General features: G+C 53.1%; 1 protein-coding gene across 1 annotated transcript in view; it reads right to left on the minus strand.

The window, feature by feature from the left end:
- The window catches only part of STK10 (serine/threonine kinase 10), a 44,839-nt gene that overhangs the window by 6,648 nt on the left and 17,071 nt on the right, over nt 1-21,120 (minus strand). Inside the window, exons 3-11 of the mRNA XM_036392012.2 lie at nt 13,337-13,385; nt 9,586-9,735; nt 7,684-7,756; nt 6,919-7,113; nt 5,818-5,899; nt 4,523-4,657; nt 3,139-3,810; nt 1,779-1,909; nt 92-215 (exon numbers count right to left, since the gene is read on the minus strand). Coding sequence (XP_036247905.1) covers nt 92-215; nt 1,779-1,909; nt 3,139-3,810; nt 4,523-4,657; nt 5,818-5,899; nt 6,919-7,113; nt 7,684-7,756; nt 9,586-9,735; nt 13,337-13,385 — 1,611 coding nt within the window. The remainder of the gene's footprint in view (nt 1-91; nt 216-1,778; nt 1,910-3,138; nt 3,811-4,522; nt 4,658-5,817; nt 5,900-6,918; nt 7,114-7,683; nt 7,757-9,585; nt 9,736-13,336; nt 13,386-21,120) is intronic.

A 21,120-nucleotide genomic window follows, 5' to 3' on the forward strand; every position in this document is an offset into this window, starting at 1 on the left:
GGTTCCTGTGATGCCCAGGGCTGTTGCAACCCGGAGAGCATCCCTGAGTTGGGCTCCCAGCTGATTCCCAGGGTTTTCCCTGCCCTCCTACCATCATCTCCTGCTCGAAGCGCCGCAGCATCTGCTCCTGCTGCAGCTGGTGCTTGCTGTTCAGCTGGGCCTGGTTCCTGTGCTCCTCCTTCTGCAGCAGACGCAGCTCCCGCAGCTCCTGGCGCCTGCAGAGGGGCAGGGTGGGCAGGGGGGCACAGAGGTGCAGGGTCAGGCAAGCTCAGAGGGCAGGGATGGGCACATCCACAGGCAGAGTGTTTCAGCAGCGAGTGGAAGCTGCAGCCCACAGCACCCTGTGGGCAGGAGGGACATCCCAGCTGCCTGATGTGCTCCAGGCTCTGGGACACTGCAGGGAGCAGGATGCTGCTCATGGGAACTGCTGGAAAACCACCTGCTCCCACAGGTAAGGCCCTTTAGCATTCACAGCTTCCCAAACGAGCCCTGGCAAGGCTCCTGAGGGGGTTCTGCTGGCACTGGTGTCCCCCAGCAGCCCAAATACCCAAATACCCATTGTGCCAGCTGGGTTAGTGCTCACTGCTCCTCAAGTCCCAGTGATAGTGGAGCCCTGGAAAATGTTAAAGACAGACTTTGAAAATGTTGGGCTTTGTGTTTTCTCAGATCACTGCACCTGCGTAAGCAGTATGATAAATGATATAATTGTTAGATGTGATGATTGTTTAGCAACTAAATATAATTATTGTATAATCATAAGAAGAATCATGAGAAACCATGTTAGAAATTTAAGGGGGGAACCATGAGAAGCTATGTTAGCTGAAATCTGTGTATACAATAGAACAATATAAGTTTAATAATTAACATGAAAGTTATGTAATGATAGAGTATAAAACACGTTCACCTCGAATGTATGGTCGGCATCAGATTTGGGTGGAAACTACCCCAATTCCCAGAGCTCTTAAATAAAAAGCACCACATATAATCACTGATGTGATTATGTGTTTTTGAATGCTTACACCAAGCTGGACTGCTCTGGCCTGGCCTCTGTGCTCTCTATCCATTCTTATTCACACCTGGGTGGCAAAAAGGGCATTTTTTCCCAAATTCTGACCCATCCCTCCCCTCATCCAGCTCACCAGTAAATGAGTTCTGCTAATGAGCTTTTACATAAATCTGATACTGGGGCTGAGGAATAAGGCAGCCACAGGGACACAGTGTTTAGGATAAATTATCCTCTCAGGGAGCCCCCGAGAGCAGCACAAGGGAGCCTGGAATTGGGCATCAAATGAAACAATTTGTATTTTAATTATTTTAAGGGCCTTTTCATTTCAGTGCTAGAAACAGCAGCTCCTCTTTCTGAGGATAAGTCAGGGAGGTTTGAAAGCTGCAAGATCTGCAAAGGAGTCATCAAGCAGGGAGGATACACCCATGAATATTAAATAATGCTCCAGGAGTTTACAACTCCCTTGGCCATTCTGTTAATGAAGTCTGAGGAGATTTGAGAACAAAAGGGAGAGGAACATCTTGAGAAGATTTCCCAGCTAATTTCCACTGAGCCAGGCATCTGCAGCCCTGGGGACACGTTCAGTCATCCCCAGAGGACAGAGCCAGCCACAACAAACCTCCCCTTGCCACAGCCTTGCTGCATCTTGAGCTGAATCCCTCCTTCCCCTGCCCAAGCGGGACCAAGACAACCAAGAGGATTTTAGGTCACCCCTGGATTAGCTCACAGAGAGGAAAACCCTGCTTTTCCTCCTTCCCAGCGCCCCACTTGCCTGAGGAACCTCATTTCTTCATCCTTCTTCTCGTCCTCGCTGATGATCTTGGAGGTGGTGACGCTCACCTCCACCCCGTCCACCACGAACTTGCGGGTGCGTTTCAGGGTCTTCTTCTGCAGCCGGGAGTCCTGGGGTGGCAGGGGGCAGAGGAGGGGCCCTGAAGCAGCTCCCCAGGGCTGCAAGAGCTGCACTGGGGCCCCCAGAGCAATTTTAGTGCCCTGCTATTCATGAGAAGCATACAGAAGGAAGCCACACAGAGCACAAGCCATCAGTGAATTTGGAGATGCAGCCTGGCTACCAAAGCATGGAGCAGCAGCACTTCCACCCTGAAGAAACCTGACCCGCCTCCCAGAGACCCTTCCTCACCTTCCTCACATGGCTTACTCCCTGAAAAACCAAAAAAAAAACTCCTTTCCCCTTCTCAAGGACCAACTCAGAGAGCAAATCTCTGTGTGGCATCGTACTCCTCCTCCTCAAGGATTCCAGGTGTCCTGGAAAGGAGGAGGAGGAGGAGGAGGAGGAGGAGGAAATTCCTGTGCAAGAGCATCACATTTCCAATCATTAGGGATTGCAGGCTGCTCTGGGGGATGTTGGCTCTCCAGCTCCCAGCAGGAGGTGGGGAAGGTTTTGCCAAGAAAGGTTTTCAGGCACGTTTCTGTGCCGGGAACCTCTCACTCATGCGGGCAGTGTGACAAAGATCTTGTGCAACACATCCCTCTGCCCCCTCAAGTCACAGCATTTCTTCTCCTGGAGATCAGCAAATACCATTCCAGTTATTTTGCCTCTTCCTCGAAGCCCTGCTGACCTGGGCAGCTCCAGGCCAGGCATTCCCAGGCTCTAGGAAGCTTTAGCAAAAGCCAAGAAGCCTGGGAGGTCTTTGTGCAGTCCCTGCTGACACAAACCAGGCCAGATGCAGGGCAGGTTGGGAAAACTGAGAGGCACAAGCCCAGATGAGCTTTTCCCTGGGATCAGGAGTGCTGAGGAAGAGTAGCAGAGTGATGGACTATGGATAAACTTTAGGAAGCCCCATTTGGGGTTTCACCCTTGAGCAAGGACAAGTCAGGGCCATGGTGTGGTTACTGCACACAAAATAGGCACAAGACATCAGACTTCCCCTAGGTTTCGGTGGCCTGGCACAGAAGAGGACACATGAACCTTCAGCAGCTCCACCAAGAGCTCCTCCTTCACCTGAGGACATGCCACATCCCCCTGGCACAGCTGCACCCAGCTGTGAACGCTGTGCTGGCCTGAGCTCAGCTGGGACAGGCAGCATGCAAAACAAACCCTGGGAAGCTTTCCCTGGGGAAGGGTTCCTCCCTCCTGCACCTTCTCCAGCACCCTCTGGCACCGCTCTCACCTTGAGGGAGATGGAGCCACTCTCCCTGTTGAGGGACAGGTCAGCAGACAAGGAGATGGTGAGGTCCATGCTCTCGGAGGCCGAAGTGCTGCCGGAGTCTGAGTCCCTCTTGGAGCGGGGGAATGGCCCCAGGGGCTCCAGGCTTCCATTGGCCAGCTTCTCCTCACTGAAGTTCTCCAGGAAAACACTCTCTGGTCGCTCCACCATGCTCTTCCTCTCCCCCATGCTCTTCCTCTCTCCAAGGCTCTTCCTCTCTCCAAGGCTCTTCCTATCCTCGTTCTTCCCCTCCCCAATGCTCTTCCTCTCCTCAAGGCTCTTCCTCTCCTCAAGGTTCTTCCTCTCCTCAAGGCTCTTCCTCTCCTCCCTGCCTGGCCTGGGCTCCTTGTTCCCCTCCGTTGAGTTTCCCAAATGTCCTGGCTGCAGGATGATGTCCGGCTTGTCCTGGGTGGCCGAGGAGGCCGAGCTGGGTTTTGTGGAGTGGTTGCTCTCCGGTTTGTCACCGTCACTGCTCACCCCTTTGTCTGAGGCTTTGTGGCTCTGGCCCTCTGTGGTGTCCTTGCCAGTCCCCATGGAGCCGTTCAGGGCTTTGGGCAAGGATGAGTCTGGAGGTTTCTCCCCATCAAAGCTCAGCTGGCTCACCTCAGAGGGGTCCCTCTTGTGCTTCCCAGGGGGCTGTAAGGATAGGCAAGGGCAGATGTTGGCTTTGGCACCACCACTCAACACAACTGCAAGGACTACAAGGCACAGCAAGGTAACCCTGAACTGAACTGGCAGGGAATGTCCCTTTCAGGACATCTGCCCTGGGATGCTTCCATCCTTCCTCAGGTTTGTGGCCCCAAGGATCCTGGGGGGAAGGAAGAGGAGCAATGAAAAAGCCCCAGAACCTGCACATCTTTAAGAGGCAGATGAGGAATTTGCACACCAAACTCCTTTTCCCATGGCTAACTCCACTGTGGAGGAGCCACTTTCCTTTGTGACAGAGGAGGGAGGTTGAGACACGTCCCCAAGCAGCCCTGAGGTGTCCCCTGCAAAGAGCCCAGCCCAGGGGCAGATCTGCCCAGCTCCCTCCTTGGGCTGGTGATCCCTCCACGTGCTGCTGGCTTTGCTTCCCTTCCAGTTTCTCCAGCCTGCAGCAGGGCTTACTTCCCCCTTTTTTTTTCCCTTTTCCTTTTGTTTTTTAACCACTTTTCATGAGCCCCTCCTGTGAGTGGGCACTGGACCATCCCATTATTTCTCCATGCCCTTGGCAGCCACCAAAACCCAGCCCCTCCCTGGCTGATCAACCACTTCCCCTCCACCTGACGTGACCCAAACCAGTTTTTGGAAGCTGCAAAAATCTCCAGGTTCTTTCCCCCAGCACAGCCACAGTGGTGCAGCTGCTCACCGAGGCAGACTCTGAGGAGTCATCCTCCTCTGCTTCATCCCGACTGTCCTCGATCTCCTCCATCACCTCAGCCTTGGCCTCGGCCACCAGCTCCCGCAGGGCCCTGTTGCTGGTGACCTTGCTGACAAAGGGATGCTGAAAACCAAGCACAGGGAAAATGTCAGGTGGCCAAAGTCACACCCTGTGAGCCCAAGGAGGGCTTTGGGCTTTCAGAGACGTGAGGGAGCGGTTCCTTGCAGTGTCACTGGGATTTACCCGCAGAGGAATTCACAGGAGAGAAGTTGGCTGAGCGTCAGGGCACACTGAACCTCAGATGCTCCCCAAAGCTGCTTTATGGCAGCAGGTCCCCCCACAAAAAACAGCAGTGGGATTTAGACAAGGGACATCTGCCCACAGAATGTCACCGTGAGCAGGGCAGGATCCCTGGGAGCAAAGAGAGCCTGGGGAAGGTTAAATTGGAATGGGACTGGAATCACTCAGTGCTCACAACACTGGGATCACTCTGCTCACAGCACTGGGATCACTCAGTGCTCACAGCACTGGGATCACTGCTCACAGCACTGGGATCACTCTGCTCACAGCACTGGGATCACTCCTCACAGCACTGGGATCACTCAGTGCTCACAGCACTGGGATCATCACTCAGTGCTCACAGCACTGGGATCACTCTGCTCACAACACTGGGATCACTCTGCTCACAGCACTGGGATCACTCCTCACAGCACTGGGATCACTCAGTGCTCACAGCACTGGGATCACTGCTCACAGCAGTGGGATCACTGCTCACAGCACTGGGATCACTGCTCACAGCACTGGGATCACTGCTCACAGCAGTGGGATCACTGCTCACAGCACTGGGATCACTCTGCTCACAGCAGTGGGATCACTGCTCACAACACTGGGATCACTGCTCACAGCACTGGGATCACTCTGCCCACAGCACTGACATCACACTGCTCACAGCACTGGGATCATCACTCAGTGCTCACAGCACTGAGATCACACTGCTCACAGCAGCTTCCAGTTTTTGCTGTGATTTTGGGAAGGGACAGGAGGAAAGGAATTGAATTTCAGTCAGGGCTAACCAGGCACAGCCCAAGCTGGCTGCCACAGGGGTGTTTTCAGGAGCTGCTTCTGTTCCAGATGGTGTCCACAGGGGCTCTGCAGGTTGCTCCAAAGGGAAAAACATTGCTGATGCTTTTTGGACAGTTTTAGTGATGGAAAAGTGCTATGAACTTTCTAAAGAAGACAGAAATAATCTGAATCCAGTCTGGGATCACTGGTCTGGTCCCTACCTCCAGCAGCTGGGCAGCACTGGGCCGGGTCTCTGGGTTCTTGTCCAGCGCCTTCTTCAGGAAATCTCTGAACTCCAGGGACCTTAAAACACAGCTGGTGGTGAGAAACTCAGCACAGGAAAGGCCTCAAATAGCAGAGGGATCAGCTTGATCCCTCAGCAGGTTCTGCCCCAGCTTGCAACTGGCCATAATCAGCATTTTGCTCCCATGGGAAACCCTGTTTGCATGAGAAGCAGTAACAGGGCCGGGTCAGGGACCAGGTTTTGCCTTTTCCTGTGCTGGCAGCAGATGGTGGGGACTGAGCCCATACCCCTGTGCGCCAGGCATGGGCAGAGGCAGGGCAGGACACAGCAGCTGTCCCCCAAGGGAGCCCGTGGCAGCAGCAGCTGCTTGGGGACAAGGAGCCATCCCCAGAGCCCCAGTGGGCAAGGGTGGCTGTGAAGGAGCAGGAACCCCATAGGAGGGCACCCTCAGCCTGCACAGTGCAGCTCTGAGCTGCAGAGCGTGGCCTTGATGTCACTTGTGGGCAGCTCCAGAGGCAGCTCCCAGCCTGGCTGCTGCCTGTGACAATCCCTGTGACTGCTGTGACTCCAGGGCTCTGCCAGTCATTCGCTGCTGGCTCACCTGCAGCAGCTTTTATGATTTAGAAATAAGTTAATTAATTAAATAAATAAATAAATAAATAAATAAATAAATAAATGAAAATTAGTGGCTTGTTTACTTTACATTAACTGTCTATTTTTCTTTTACGTGAAGAAATGGCTTTCCAGACTTCAGGGAAAGCAATGCTGGAGCTCTTGGCCATCTCCAGCTTTAGAGAAAAATCTGCCTTTCATACACACGGGTTGGTTTGAGAACAGCCAAGGGGTCACCCCTGGTTCTGGGGGGTCTGTGGGTGAGCAGCAGCTCTCCCTGTGCTGCCTGGACACTGTGAGCACAGTGTGAGCATCCTGCCCTCAGCCAGCACTGCCTCCCCAGCCCCCTGCGCACAGCTGGAGCTGGAACACAGCAAAACCCCGACCCAAATGAAAGAAAACTGCTAAAGCCAACTGGTTTTTCCCGCTGTGTGAGCTGGGAGGTGCTCCCTGGGCTCCCCCTCACCATTTGGAGGGGCAGCTGAGTGTGGGCGGGTCGGACTTGGCGATCTTCAGCAGGACCCTCATGGGGTTCAGCTCGTGGTGGGGGGGCTCAATCTGGGCCATCTCGATCAGGGTGATGCCCAGGGACCAGATGTCAGCCTTGTAGTCGTAGGGAGTGTCCTTCATGGTCTCACACATCACCACCTCCGGGGCCATCCTGCGAGGGGCAGAGCGGGGCCGGGGTGAGGCCTGGCAGCAGCAATGAAATAACCCACAAATAACCCCCAGAGCTGCAGGAAACACAGCTGTTCCCCCCAGCTCCGGGTTTCAGAAGCAGCAGCATCTTTTCCACGGGGTGCAGCCCCCTCCCTGCTCCCCAGAAAACCCCCAGGCCGTTGACATCTGGCACGGATGTTGCCTCAGAGCATCAATCAATGCCCGCAATTCCACTCCTCCAGCAAGCTGGGGCGATTTAGAGGTTGTGCTTCTGGGGCAGGGACTCGTCCCCATGTGCTTGGAGTGGCTTCAAAGCCCATCTCAGCCCCGGGATGGGGGGAGCACCCTCGTGTGACCCTCGCTGCAAGCCTGGAGCACTGCGACCCCTCTGCGGCACACGGGCTGCTCGCAGCTCTGCTCAGGCAAGGAAAAACCTTGAAGTGTGCAAGAAAATGGCCAAGAATCCTCATGCAGATCCTCCCACCCTAAGGCAGCGTGGCCCAGCACACCCCAAAGCTTCAGAGCAAACCTGGTGTTCAGGAGTGAAGCCCTTCAGGAGCGGGGGACTCACCAGTACGGGGTCCCAATGAAGGAATCTCGCTTCTGCAGGGTTTTCACGTTCTTGGCAGACACCCCAAAGTCAGCTGCAAAGAGCAGTAACATTAGAGGCTGGAGGAAAGCTGAAAAACCCTTCTGAGTTAGCACACTTGGCTGAGACACAGACTGGAAAGCAAACACCACACACTGATGTCACGGGGCTGTGTCCTCTGAGCCGAGCATCAGGAATTCAACTTGGTTTGGGCTACATGACCCCCAGGGTTTTCATCTCCCATGTGCTATAAAACAGGCACAACAACCCCCTCCTGCCAAACCTTACACGTCTGTGAGGAAACGGAGCTCTTTGCTGCAAAAAAAAGCAGCTCCATGGCTGATTTCATTATTATTTCCTAGCAAAAAGCCTGATTTTAGAGCAGAAAACCCAAATTGCTGTTACATTCCTCCATAGCAGATTTCATTATTATTTCCTAGCAAAAAGCCTGATTTTAGAGCAGAAAACCCAAATTGCTGTTACATTCCTCCATAGAAGATTTCATTATTATTTCATAGCAAAAAGTCTGATTTTAGAGCAGGAAAACCAAAGTGCTGTTACATTCCTCCATAGCAGATTTCAGAATTTATTTCCTAGCAAAAAGTCTGATTTTAGAGCAGAAACCCCAAACTGCTGTTCCATTCCTTCTCTCCCAGCCACTGCAAGATGCCTCTCCCTGATTTTGTCCCATCTGAGCTCAGCCCAAATGGAACTGGTCAGACCTGGAGGGGGTCCAGAGCCCAGCCCAGGTGGGTTTGCTCTCTGGGACAGCCCTGGGGGCAGCTGGAGGAGCTGTCACCCATCCCCAGCCTGAGCTCAGGGTGTCCCTGCCTGTCCTGCAGACAAATCCAGCCTCTCCTCCCCCAGCAGCTCGGTGGGTGCCAGTTCAGCTCCAGAGCAGAGCGAGCTGGCAAAGGAACCCTTTGGCAAGGCTGCCCCTGTCACCACCAAAGCTGCTGTGCAGATAAGAGGAATTGCTCCAGCTCCCAGCCCTGCCAGCTGGCAACCCTGCTCAGGATGCTCAGCAGGCCAAAACCCACAGAAATCGGGTTCAGAGAGGGATTAAATAAACCCGGGGAGGAGAAATGCATCAGGGGGCCTGAGCTGGCTGTGCCCGGGGGGCTGCAGCTCCATTTGCCTTTCCATGGAATAAAACCTTCCCCTCCTTGTGCAGAGGAGCATCCCTCAATGCCAACACACTCAGGGACACCCAAACCCTGCAAATGCAGCTCCAGCTGTCCCTGGGGAGGCAGCAGAGGAGCATCCCTCAATGCCAGCACACTCAGGTGTGGTATTTTCTGGGGTCCCCCATGGCAGGAAGGAATGAATCTGACTCCACGTTCTTAGAAGGCTGTTATGGTATGGTATATTAAAAATATATTATATTATATTATATTATATTATATTATATTATATTATATTATATTATATTATATTATATTATATTATATTATATTATATTATATTATATTATATTATATTATATTATTTATCATATATGCTATACTAAACTATACTAAAGAATAGAGAAAGGATACAGACAGAAGGCTGGAAGATAATAGTGAAAAACTCATGACTCCTGCCAGAGTCCCAACACAGCTGGCTGTGATTGGTCACGAAGTCAAAACAACTCACAGGAAACCAATCCAACAACCACCTGTTGGTAAACAAATGTCCAAACCACATTCCAGAGAGCAGCAAAACACAGGAGAAGCAAAGCAGGTAATTATTGTTTTCCTTTTTCTCTGAGGCTTCTCAGCTTCCCAGGAGAAGAAATCCTGGTGAAGGAATTTTTCAGAAAATATGACAGTGACACTCAGGGACACTCAAACCCTACAGATGCAGCTCCAGCTGTCCCTGGGGAGGTGCCAGGGACTGACTCACCCAGCTTGATGTCCCCATCCTGGGTGAGGAGCACGTTGCCAGCCTTCAGGTCCCTGTGGATGATCCTTTTGCTGTGCAGGTAGTGCAGAGCTTCCAACATCTGGCGGCAGATCACCTGGATCTGGGGCTCAGTCAGGCCCCTGTCCAGCTCTGCAGGGAGGGACAGGGGGGTCAGACAGGACAGGGATCAAGGGATGCTCACCTGAGCAGCAGGAAGGGCCAGGTTACCCAGCAGGACATGGCAAAGCCGCTGTCCCTGTGTCAGAGCAGCAGGGGATGATGGAAAGCAGCTTGTAAAGGTGATTTATTCCCTGAGGCAGCACTTGCAGCAGGATTTCCACCTCTTGGAGCTGCTGGCTCCTTGCTCCCTCCTGGGAATGCTCACAGGGACAGTGGGGGAGAGGATGAGGAGGAGGAGCCAGAAATGCTTGGGATGGGGTCAGAACCTCAAATTCCCTGACAATTTGGGGAGGCAGACATGCTCCTGTGAGAGGAGGGAGCTGGGCTCAGCACAGGCAAGAAGCCCAGCAGGCCAGGGAAAGGGGGCCCAGGGAATGGTCCCTGCTGTGGGGGTGCAGTGCAGCCCCCCAGACATCCCCAGGGACACGCAGCACTTCCCAAAGGAACAGGACTGAAATGCTCAGCAGGGTTCTCCCCACCCACTGCTCTGAGCTGCTGGTTTGGGTAGCACCAGAGTTCAAGGAGTGCCTGGACACTCTCAGACACGTGATGGGTTCTTGAGGCTGTCCTGTGCAGGGCCAGGAGCTGGGGTTTGTGTGTCCTTCCCAGCTCAGGAGGCTCTGTGATTCAGTGATGCCATTTCTGGTGCTCACAGGGACAGGAGTGACCTCCCTGGGGAGGAGCAGAGGAGCATCCCTCAATGCCAACACACTCAGGGGCACCCAAACCCTGCAAATGCAGCTCCAGCTGTCCCTGGGGAGGCAGCAGAGGAGCATCCCTCAATGCCAGCACACTCAGGGACACCCAAACCCTGCAAATGCAGCTCCAGATGTCCCTGGGGAGGAGCAGAGGAGCATCCCTCAATGCCAGCACACTCAGGGACACCCAAACCCTGCAGATCCAACTCCAGCTGTCCCTGGGGAGGAGCAGAGGAGCATCCCTCAATGCCAGCACACTCAGGTGTGGTATTTTCTGGGGTCCTCCGTGGCTGGAAGGAATGAATCTGACTCCATGTTCTCAGAAGGCTGATATAATATACTGAACTAATATAATATATATTTATATTATATTAGTTCAGTATATTTATAGTTATACTATATTATATATATAGTCATATTATATTATATATATATATAACTTATTACATATATATAATATATATATAACTTATATTATATATACTTTATATATATAACTATATATTATATATATAGTTATATTATATTATTATATAGTTATATATACATAGTTATATTATATAGTTCAGTATATTTATATATATATTATATTAGTTATATATAACTATATGTATAGTTATATAATCATATATATAATTAGATTAATATATAATTATATATAATATATAATTATAATTGTATATATTATAATAATATATCACATATATTACATATATTAATTATAATTTTATATATATATACATATATAAATATAAATATATATATATATATATATATATATATATACACATATATAATTATATACTAATATAATATAATGAACTCTGAGCTCTGCTGGGCCACCTCCACCAGGCCAGGGTGAGAGCTCTGCAGAGCATCACCCCCCTCCAGATGGGCAGCATCTCCTGAGCTGCCCTCCCTCCCTCCCTCCCTCAGCAGGGCCTCTGCAGAGCAGATCCCTCCTCCAGAAGGGCTCAGCCAGCACCAGATGGGGCTGATGGAGGGACCCCAGCAACTGGGACAGATGTTTGCTCAGAGCAAGGACCTTCACCACAGCCTGGGGCTGCTGGCTCAGCCACTTTGCTCCTCCTCTCCTCACCAATGTCGACCCTGCTCTGGGAAAAGCTGATGATTTTCACCCTCCATCTGGCAAAAAGAAGTTCCAGTGGGCCATGGGTTTTGTACATAAGATTTTGAAGGGCAAACCCCAGCTGCAGGTGGGGATGGGAGGGGTGGACCAGGCAGCATTCAGCACTTCTGGAATTCTGGGATTTACTGATTCTGGGATTTACTATTTCTGGGATTTACTAATTCTGGGATTTACTAATTCTGGGAGCATTCCTGAGCTCCAGCTCCTCCTCACCCTCACTCAGGGGTCACAGAGCTACAGCCAGGCTGCTCTCTCATGGTTTTCTCTGCTGCCCCTGCCAGGTCCTCCAGAGAGGAGCCAGGAATGCTCAGGAGCATTTTTGTGTCCCAAGAGATGGGTAAAACCCCACTGCTGAGGTTTCCCATGGGAAGGCATCACTCCCTCCAGCACTTCAGGAAAGGTATTTCTTCATGCAGTGATTCGAAGCAGCTTTAAAGTTCCTTAAAGGAGGGTTTAAGGTTTAAGGGCCGAGTTAAAGATGATAAATTCGGGAATAAAAAGCAAGTGAGGCCTTTGGAGGGATCAGGGCTGACAAGGAGTAAGCCCCAGGGAGATGTGGCTCTGTCCCAGGGCCCTGGCAGGGTGGTGTCAGTGTCACATCTGCTACCCCCAGCCAGGGCCCTTTTGGGGTGCAGCCACCATCCATGCTCCCAGCAGCTCTCTCTGCGAGGGAGGGAGGGAGGAGTTGGGAGAGGGGAGATTGCTGCAAACTGCAGCTCAGCAGAGCTCTGTGTGCCTCACAATGCCTGATACCACACAGAAAAGTCTGCAAGAACAGCTGGGGAAATTCACCTTGACAGGAACCCAGCTTCAACATCTCAGCCTGCAGGGAGCTGTGGGAACGGGGTCCCAGTGCCCCCAGCAGACAAATATTGAAATTCAGCTTTCCCCTGCAGCCAGACCCTCCCCTGTCCCCACCCCTGCTGATCCCAGCAGCTTTAAACCACAAAATGACATTAAAATAGCCCAAAAACTCCCCCAGAGCTGCCACACCTTCTGCTGAGGGGATGGAAACAGGCAAACCCCTGGGAGAGAACGGGCAGCGGTGGCACCCATGCCTGCCGTGTGTCTGAGGGCTGCTCCTGGTGCCAGGGGGCTGCAAATGCCCAGGGGGCACAGCTGCACTCACCCAGCATGGTGGATGGTGGCATGGTGGTATGGTGGCATCCCACCCTTATAACCTGCTGGAAATGCCCAGCAGGCACAGCTGCACTCACCCAGCATGGTGGATGGTGGCATGGTGGTATCATGGCATCCCACCCCTGTCACCTACTGGAAATGCCCAGGGGGCACAGCTGCACTCACCCAGCATGGTGGATGGTGGCATGGTGGTATCGTGGCATCCCACCCCTGTCACCTGCTGCAAATGCCCAGGGGGCACAGCTGCACTCACCCAGCATGGTGGATGGTGGCATGGTGGCATCCCACCCCTGTCACCTGCTGCAAATGCCCAGAGGGCACAGCTGCACTCACCCAGCATGGTGGATGGTGGCATGGTGGCATCCCACCCTTATAACCTGCTGCAAATGCCCAGAGGGCACAGCTGCACTCACCCAGCATGGTGGCATGGTGGCATGGTGGTATCATGGCATCCCACCCCTGTCACCTACTGGAAATGCCCAGGGGGCACAGCTGCACTCACCCAGCATGGTGGCATGGTGGTATCATGGCATCCCACCCCTGTCACCTGCTGGAAATGCCCAGAGGACACAGCTGCACTCACCCAGCATGGTGGCATCCACGGCCCCGCCCGGGCAGAACTCGATCATGATCTGGGGGGCAAAGAGAGGGTTAAAGTCAGGCTGGGTCCCACTGGGCGAGGGGAGGGGAGCAGAGCTGGGCTGGATTCCCTGCCCTGTGAGCTCCCCTTGGGCACTGCCAGGAGCTGCCAGCCCCGGGCTCAGGTGCCACCCTCTGCCCAGCTCCCAGCGACCCTCCCGGGGCTGGGGCAGCCCCAGCAGCCCCGGAGCTGCTGCCCAGCCCAGCAGCAGCCTCAGGATTTGGGGCTGCCCCCGTTTCCATCCCTCCCCTGCCTTTGGGAGCAGCGCTGCCAGCAGGGTGGGATAACTGTCATAGCTGCAAGCTGACGTGGCTGAGAGGCTTCAGGCAAGGTTTTCCCGGCCAAGTGAGCGATGGGGAGGGCTCTTGTGTCTTTAGGGAAGGGTTTTTTAGCTGGTTTTATTTCCCCACATTGCTCAGTCGTTCATTGCTCTCTTATTTGGAGCAGTTTGAGGGGAAAGCGTGTCAATAAACAGGGTGAGCACATTCCCCAGATGCTGCCATTCTTCCCCAGGGATGTGCAGAGCCCTGCCTGTCCCACACATCTGCTTGCCATGAGTGGTCCCCAGCACCTCAGGGATGCAGATCCTCTCCCCTCAGCTCTGCACAGGTTCAGCAATCCCCTGCTCACATCAATTGATTACAATTTCAAGCAGCCAGGGATTACAGGGGACAAGAGCTGCTTCACCTCTCCAAGCAGCTCTCCTCCTCGTGGAGGTGACACAGGGCAGCATTCCAGAGTGGTGAAATGCCAGAGGTGACTCTAAGGACAGCCCTGAGCTCTGTTTACAGCTCAGCTCTCTGAACCCATCCAGAGGGGCTCACGTCACTCAGAGCAGCTCCAAGCACTGGCCCAGGAGCTCAGGGGAGAAGGTTCGAGATCCATTTCTCATGGTTTGATCCTGCAGCTCCAGGAAAGCCACATCCCACCCCTATCACCTGCTGGGAGACAATGGGGAGCAGGAGCAGGACTGGAGCTGCTCTGGGCAATCAGCCCAGGGCCAAGGAGGCAGAGAGGGACAAACCCAGGCAGGTGTGACAGGGGCACCACTGGAGGAGAATAACCAGGGGCCAGGGCTGAAACAGGCAGGTGGAGAGAAATATTTGGGAAGAAGACAACAGAACCATCCCCAAACCAGGAGAACCCATGCCCACGCATGCAGGTGGAAGCCTGGCAGCAGGGATGGGGCCAGCAGAGCAGCAGTGGGACACACCAACACTTGCTTGTTGTTTAATACCTTGAGCCAGAGCTCCAGCAGCTTCCTGAGCACGTGGAAGGGCAGGAATTGTCCCCAGGCACAGAACTGCCCTGTGCCCCACTGTCACCCCAAAGAGCCCCAGGAGCATCGTTCCAGCCCATTGTTTGTGTGGTGCTCCTCACCACATTCATCAGAGCAGAATAAACCAGCAGCGCCCACCAGCCCTTCCTGGGCTCCTCGGAGCAAACCTCACAAAATTCCAGCCAGGTTTGCAGCCTGGCAATGAGGAAATGAGCAGCACCAGTCCCTCTGGAGCAGTGTGACCCTGAGTGTCCATCCAGGCCCAGCAGGCTGCAGCTGGGCACTGGGAACACAGGAAACTTCCAAATGTGCATTTTCAACTTCCAAATGTCCATTTTCAACTCCCAAATGTGCATTTTCAACAAGGGCAGAGATGTCAAAGAATAATTCTGGGTGTGACCAGAGCAGCTAAAAAAATAACGAGCTGGTTTCAGCCCCAGAAATGCAATTTAAACAAACAGAGCTGGCAGTGTCCCAGATCATCCTCTGAGCACACTTCCTTCGGGAGCAGGGCCAGCCTGGAGAGGGCTCTGCCATGGAGGTGACATCAGCAGCTGTGTGAGAGCTGGGAGCACCCACAGCTCCTCCTGCTGCTGCTGCTGCTCGGGGCCCTGTGGGTGTGCAGGCAGCAAACATCCTGTTCCTGATGATTTCCTGTGCACAAGAAACCCAGGGACTTCCAGGATTTTTGTGCAGAGGAAATCACTGTCCCAGGAAATCCAGGGACTTCCTCAGCCCAGGCAGCTGGGGGGACACAGGGTTCCCGTGCCACATCGAAGCTCCTACGAATCCACCATCCCTGTTTCGGCCTCCGGTCCATTACAACCACCCCAAGAGTCACTGGTAGCTCCATTTCTGAGTTATCTGAGCCACACGACAGAGTGACAGGCACAGGCAGAGCGCCCAGCCCCAAATCAGCCCCAGCCAAGGGGCTCAGAAACCCTGGGCTCACTCCCAGCTCCAGGGGATGCTCTGGCTGCACACACACAGCAGATTTGGGCAGCTGGGTTGACAGAGAAAGGAAATTGCTCTCAGTACCTGTGAAAACCTCTGTGACAGCTTAAATAAAACATGTGAAACAAAACAAAAGCACAGAGCTCTGCAGGCAGACACCACAAAACCTTTCCTTTTCAAAAAACCTCTGCAACGGGCAACATTAAATTTAAATTCATAAGAGAAAGTCCTCTCAAGTTAAATGGTGGGCACCTCGATTTTTCCCATGGCTCATCTTGATCCTGTGCTCACCACAGCAGGATCTGGAGGCATTTTGGGTCTGACAGGAGCAGCCTCTCCTGCCCAGGTACTGATCAACATTAAATTTAAATTAATAAGAGAAAGTCCTCTCAAGTTAAATAGTGCTCACCTCATTTTTTCCCATGGATCATCTTAATCCTGTGCTCACCACAGCAGGATCTGGAGGCATTTTGGGTGACAAAAACCAAGGAGCAGCTTCTGACAAACCAGGAGCAGCCTCTCCTGCCCAGGTACTAATAAACATTAAATTTAAATTAATAAGAGAAAGTCCACTCAAGTTCAATGGTGGTCACCTTGATTTTCCCTATGGCTCTTAATCTTAATCCTGTGCTCACCACAGCAGGATCTGGAAGGATTTGGGGTCTGGCAAACCAGGAGCAGCCTCTCCTGCCCAGGTACTAATAAATATTAAATTTAAATTAATAAGAGAAAGTCCACTCAAGTTCAATGGTGGTCACCTTGATTTTCCCTATGGCTCTTAATCTTAATCCTGTGCTCACCACAGCAGGATCTGGAAGGATTTGGGGTCTGGCAAACCAGGAGCAGCCTCTCCTGCCCAGGTACCCCCAAGGTGGCAGCAAGCCCCAGCTCACTCCTCCCACCCTGGGCAGGACAGCTCCTGCCTCCTGGGCATGTCTGAACGCCTGGAACTTTCTGCATGGCTAAAACAAAGAGGAAAACCACACATAAAAAGCTTATCTTGAGAGATAATGTCACCAAACAGTGCCCAGTGGCCAAGGGTGGGACAGCTGCTGGCCCCAGCAGGGTTTGGCTCTAACTCAGAGGGCAGTACCCACAAACACTTCCCTGGCAGGCAGGAAGGGCCAGGGGGTGGAAAGCAGAAGCCACCAGGTGGGAAAGCTCCTGCCAGGGGTGGCCCTGGGTGCACCTGAGGGCAGGGCTGGCAGCCCAGCGGTGCCAGGGCACTGCAGGTGAGGGTCCCTGCAGGCTTCTCCTGGGGCTGTGCAGAGCTCCTTGAGGAGCCTGGGGTCACAGAGGGGCTCCAGAGCCCCCAGGGCCAGCCCTGTGGGGGTTTGTTCCCTGTTGGTGTTCTGAGTATCTGTGAACGCTCACGGGGTTAGGGGGAAATGCTGTGCTGGGTCTGCACTACAGCCCTGCAGCAGTCAAGGAATCTCACTGAGAGCCTTCAGGAGGTCATGGAAAGGGTTCAGACCCCTCTGCCCATCATTTGTGGGATTGTTGTGTGGGCAGGAGGGGGAAGATGGGAGGGTCGGAGCACATGGAGAGAGAGCACTTGCAAAGAGAGCTGAGGAAGGAAATGCTGTCAGCTCCCTCCTTACCACCCATCACACCTGGCCCACCTTCTCTCACACAGTGGGAGGCTGCAGGGGCTGGGATTGTCCAGGCTGGCTCTGGGGACAGCCCAGATTTTGGGTTTGATCCGCATTAATGAATCAGTTTTAACCTGGGGGCCCAGTGCAGGGTCAGGAGCTGGACTTTGATGATCCTGGAGGGTCCCTTCCAGCTCAGGATATCCTCAGGTGATTCTGTGGCACCGTGACAAGAACTGCAGCCCCCAGTGGGCACAGAGCCCTGCCATGCCCCCAGACCCACCCTGCCTGGCCCAGGGAACTTCCAAATGTGCATTTTCATCTTCCAAATGTGCATTTTCAACTTCCAAACGTGCATTTTTCAAGCAGCCCCCACCATTTCCTCCCAGGCTGCAGCAGTGGGGCTCTCTGTGCTTGTGGGAGCAGCTCTGGAAGCCACAGCATCCTGCTGCCACGGCCACCCCTGCACCCACGTGGCTCTGCCACGTTTCTGGGCCAGCTCTGAGGTGTCCCTGTCACCCACAGTGGAAAGCAGCCCCAGCCCAGCCTTGTGCTGGCACACAGGGGCTGCAGAGATAAGAAAACCAAATTTGCTAAAGGAAACCGTGCTGCACTTGCAGAGAGAGCTGGGGGAGGAAATGTGTCAGGTTCCTTCCTGCCACCCCTCACACCTGGCCCACCTTCTCTGCACCCAGGGTGTGCAGCTGGCACAAAGCTCCAGGGGCAGGGGGGGTTTGTAGCTGGGAGTTCCTGTGCCTGTTCTGTGCCCCTCTCAGCCAGGAGCTGCTCCCTGTGTGCAGCACCAGCACAGCTGCAGCAGCCAGGGCCCCCAGCTCCTCGGGCTCTTTCCCTTCTCCCTTTGCTGTGGTTCTGCTGAATGTGAAGGAAATTCCTGTCTGCTTTTCCTGTAAGAGGGTGGTGATGCCAGGAAAGCCCTGCTGGGCACCCCTGCGGGCACATCTGGCTCCTTCCTCTCCATGCCAGGGAGCCCTGTGGTGTCCCTGCATGTCCCTGTGGTGTCCCTGCATGTCCCTGAGGTGTCCCTGAGGTGTCCCTGAGGTGTCCCTGAGGTGTCCCTGAGGTGCAGCAGGGCTGGGGCCAGCTGGGACACTCCTTTTCCATGCCCTGCTCCAGTCTGGAAAACGCCCAGGTGGAAATGACTGCTCCACCAGATGGGCTCACCCAGAGCAAGGCTGAGCTGCCCCTGCTCTCTGCTGGGGGCTGAGCCACGAAATCCTTCCCAAGCTCGTTCCTGGAGCCCCACGAGGCCAGAGCAGCACCAAGACAAAAGGGGACAACACCCAAGAGCCAGTGGGAGCTGCAAAAGCCACCAGCTCCAGCTGCAGCCAGCCCTCAGCAGCCACAGAGAGGGCACAGAACAATCCGGAAGCCACCAAAAGCCTCTTGGCTGCCCCAGAGCAGCACAAATGTCAAAAGCTGGCCTGACATGGCAAATATGCTGTAGGTGGAAGTGAAATAATTCCCTCTCTGTAAGAGAAGGCTCCAAGCTTGCCAATTTTCCCTCACGGACAAGGACACCATTCAGAGACTTTAAATATAATAAACCTTTTCTGCCCCCTTTTCTGGACAAAATAACCTACAGAGAAAAATATTTGAAATCAGAAATGAAAAAAGGCTGTCCCCATAAGGGCTGGGGGGCGGAAGAAGATGCAGGGCAGGAAACAAGGAACACAAAGTTTAGGGAGTTTCAGAGTAAGAAAACTTTATGGAGAATAAAGTCAATACTCCTGGCGAAGTGCAGGGCTCCCTGCTGACCTTAAGGAAACTGGGGATGAGTTCTCCACATTGAAATCACTGCAAGATGACAAAATGTTTCCTTGGACTGCCCCCCACAGATGGCAGAAATATTCCCATCCCTCCTGCAATTTTGGCAGCACAAATTGAAACTCCTTTGAGTTCGACCAAATGGTTTTGATGTTGCAAAAAAGCTCCTTGTGCTGCTTGGAGGGCTGTGAGTGGGATCCCTTTTCTCACCAAGTTATCAGCATTTAGAGGCCACTGAGTTCACTTTGTTACGGGATGGGAAGCAAAACTCCAGGAATGGTTTCAGATATAAACAGCAAAAAGGAAGAAGTTGCTGCTTCAGTGGGAAGATTCCCCAAGTGCCCTGTGTCAGCATCTGACAGAGATGATGCAGCTCAGGAGGGCAAAGCTCACTGGGAGAGCTGGAGTTTGACCCAGGACAAGTTTCCTGGTGGCTTTTATGGAGTCAGCAGTTCCAGCACAGCCCAGAGCCTCACCTGGCCACGAGGACAATGCAGTGAAGGGCTGGCAAAGGGCTCGATGAGTTTTCCACTGCTGCCTGGCATCTCCCTAGAAACAACAACCCCTTGTCCTAATCAGTCCCAAATTCCCAGCACAGGGTGCCTGGATCCACCACCCAACCTGAGTGTTGCTGTTTAACAATTCCAGGGCTTTTACAAACAACAACCCCTTGTCCTCATCATCCCCAAATTCCCAGCATGAGGTGCCGGGATCCACCACACAACCTGAGTGTTGCTGTTAAACAATTCCAGGGCTTTTACAAACAACAACCCCTTGTCCTCATCATCCCCAAATTCCCAGCATGAGGTGCCTGGATCCACCACCCAACCTGAGTGTTGCTGTTAAACAATTCCAGTGAGGGCTTTGAAGTCAATGGATCACTCCAGGCCACGAGGTCTGCAAAAGGACATCCCTCCCTCCCTGCAAATGACAACTTTCAGACTATATCTGAAACAGAATAAAGTTTAAACCTGCAAGCTATCCCTCCTTGCTGAAGCTGGATTTCAAGGCACTGTCTCCTATCCACGGGGAGTCCATAAATATTCCTGTCTATGCAAACTCTGCTCCTTAGCATTCCCTGGGAGATCCAGCCAAGTGGGAACGTGGCTTATTGCAATTCAGTCCTAAACAAAGTTTTCAGGTGCTTTGAAAACTGATTTGCCTACAAGGCTTCTTGTCTGCTCTGCTTCTCTTTTCATGAAGCTCTGGCCTCACGTTACAGCCCTGCACTGGGACTCAGCACCCAGCACTCATTCCCAAGTGCCATTTACCCTTGGGGAAACTTTAGGCAAATCCCTGTCTGTGCCTTCACTCTCAGAGCCAGGATGATGACACCAGGCCTTTTCTAAAGCGTTCCAGGGTGTGCAGATGACAAGGCTGAGCAATCACAAGGAATTATTACCTCAATAACCTCTTCATGCAACGTTATCCTGTGCAAAGGGTGGCAGACAAAGGTTTCTGTTCTCCTTTGGGCTGTCGTGTTGGTACCTGCAGGAGCACTCCTGAACTCAGCTGGGCTGTGGCAATTTGCCTGATACATAAATCGTTTTGGGGGTTGCTAAAAATCATTTGGTTTCCCTCTGTTTTAAGGGAATAGGATTTACCCAGAATAGGGTTTAGGGTCACTTGCCAGGAGGCTGAATGCCGAAGCTCACGTTCACAGCACAGAGGGGGCCCGTGGAACCTGCTGCCCAGATTTCCAGCAGAAGAAGATTCAGACCTCCAGGCCTTTGGGAATGGCCAGGCAGAGAGCAGGGAAGATGTCACACAGAGATCTGAGCCAGGGCATCCCAGCTGGCAGAGACACGGCCCCAAGGCCGGAGCAGGGGTGACCACCCTCTCCAACTGTGCTGCTCTGAACAGCAAGCTGCTGACCCTGGAAATGCAGCAAAGTGCCAAAAAGCCACTGGGCTGCATCACTTTTTCCACTTTGCAGCTCTGGCCAAGCTGAGGAGCTGCCCCTGAGGACAGGGAGGGGACCCTGCGATGTCCCTGCTGCATTCCCAGGGCCAGGCCATGCCCTGCTGCTATCTGCCCACACCTGCTCCTCTCCCACCCACCCTGCTCGAGTTCCTGGGGGTGTTTTGCGCTTCTGCCCGAATTCTGGACTGGTAGGA

Source organism: Molothrus ater, chromosome 15 (assembly GCF_012460135.2).
Source record: "Molothrus ater isolate BHLD 08-10-18 breed brown headed cowbird chromosome 15, BPBGC_Mater_1.1, whole genome shotgun sequence".
Classification (NCBI taxonomy): Eukaryota; Metazoa; Chordata; class Aves; order Passeriformes; family Icteridae; genus Molothrus; species Molothrus ater.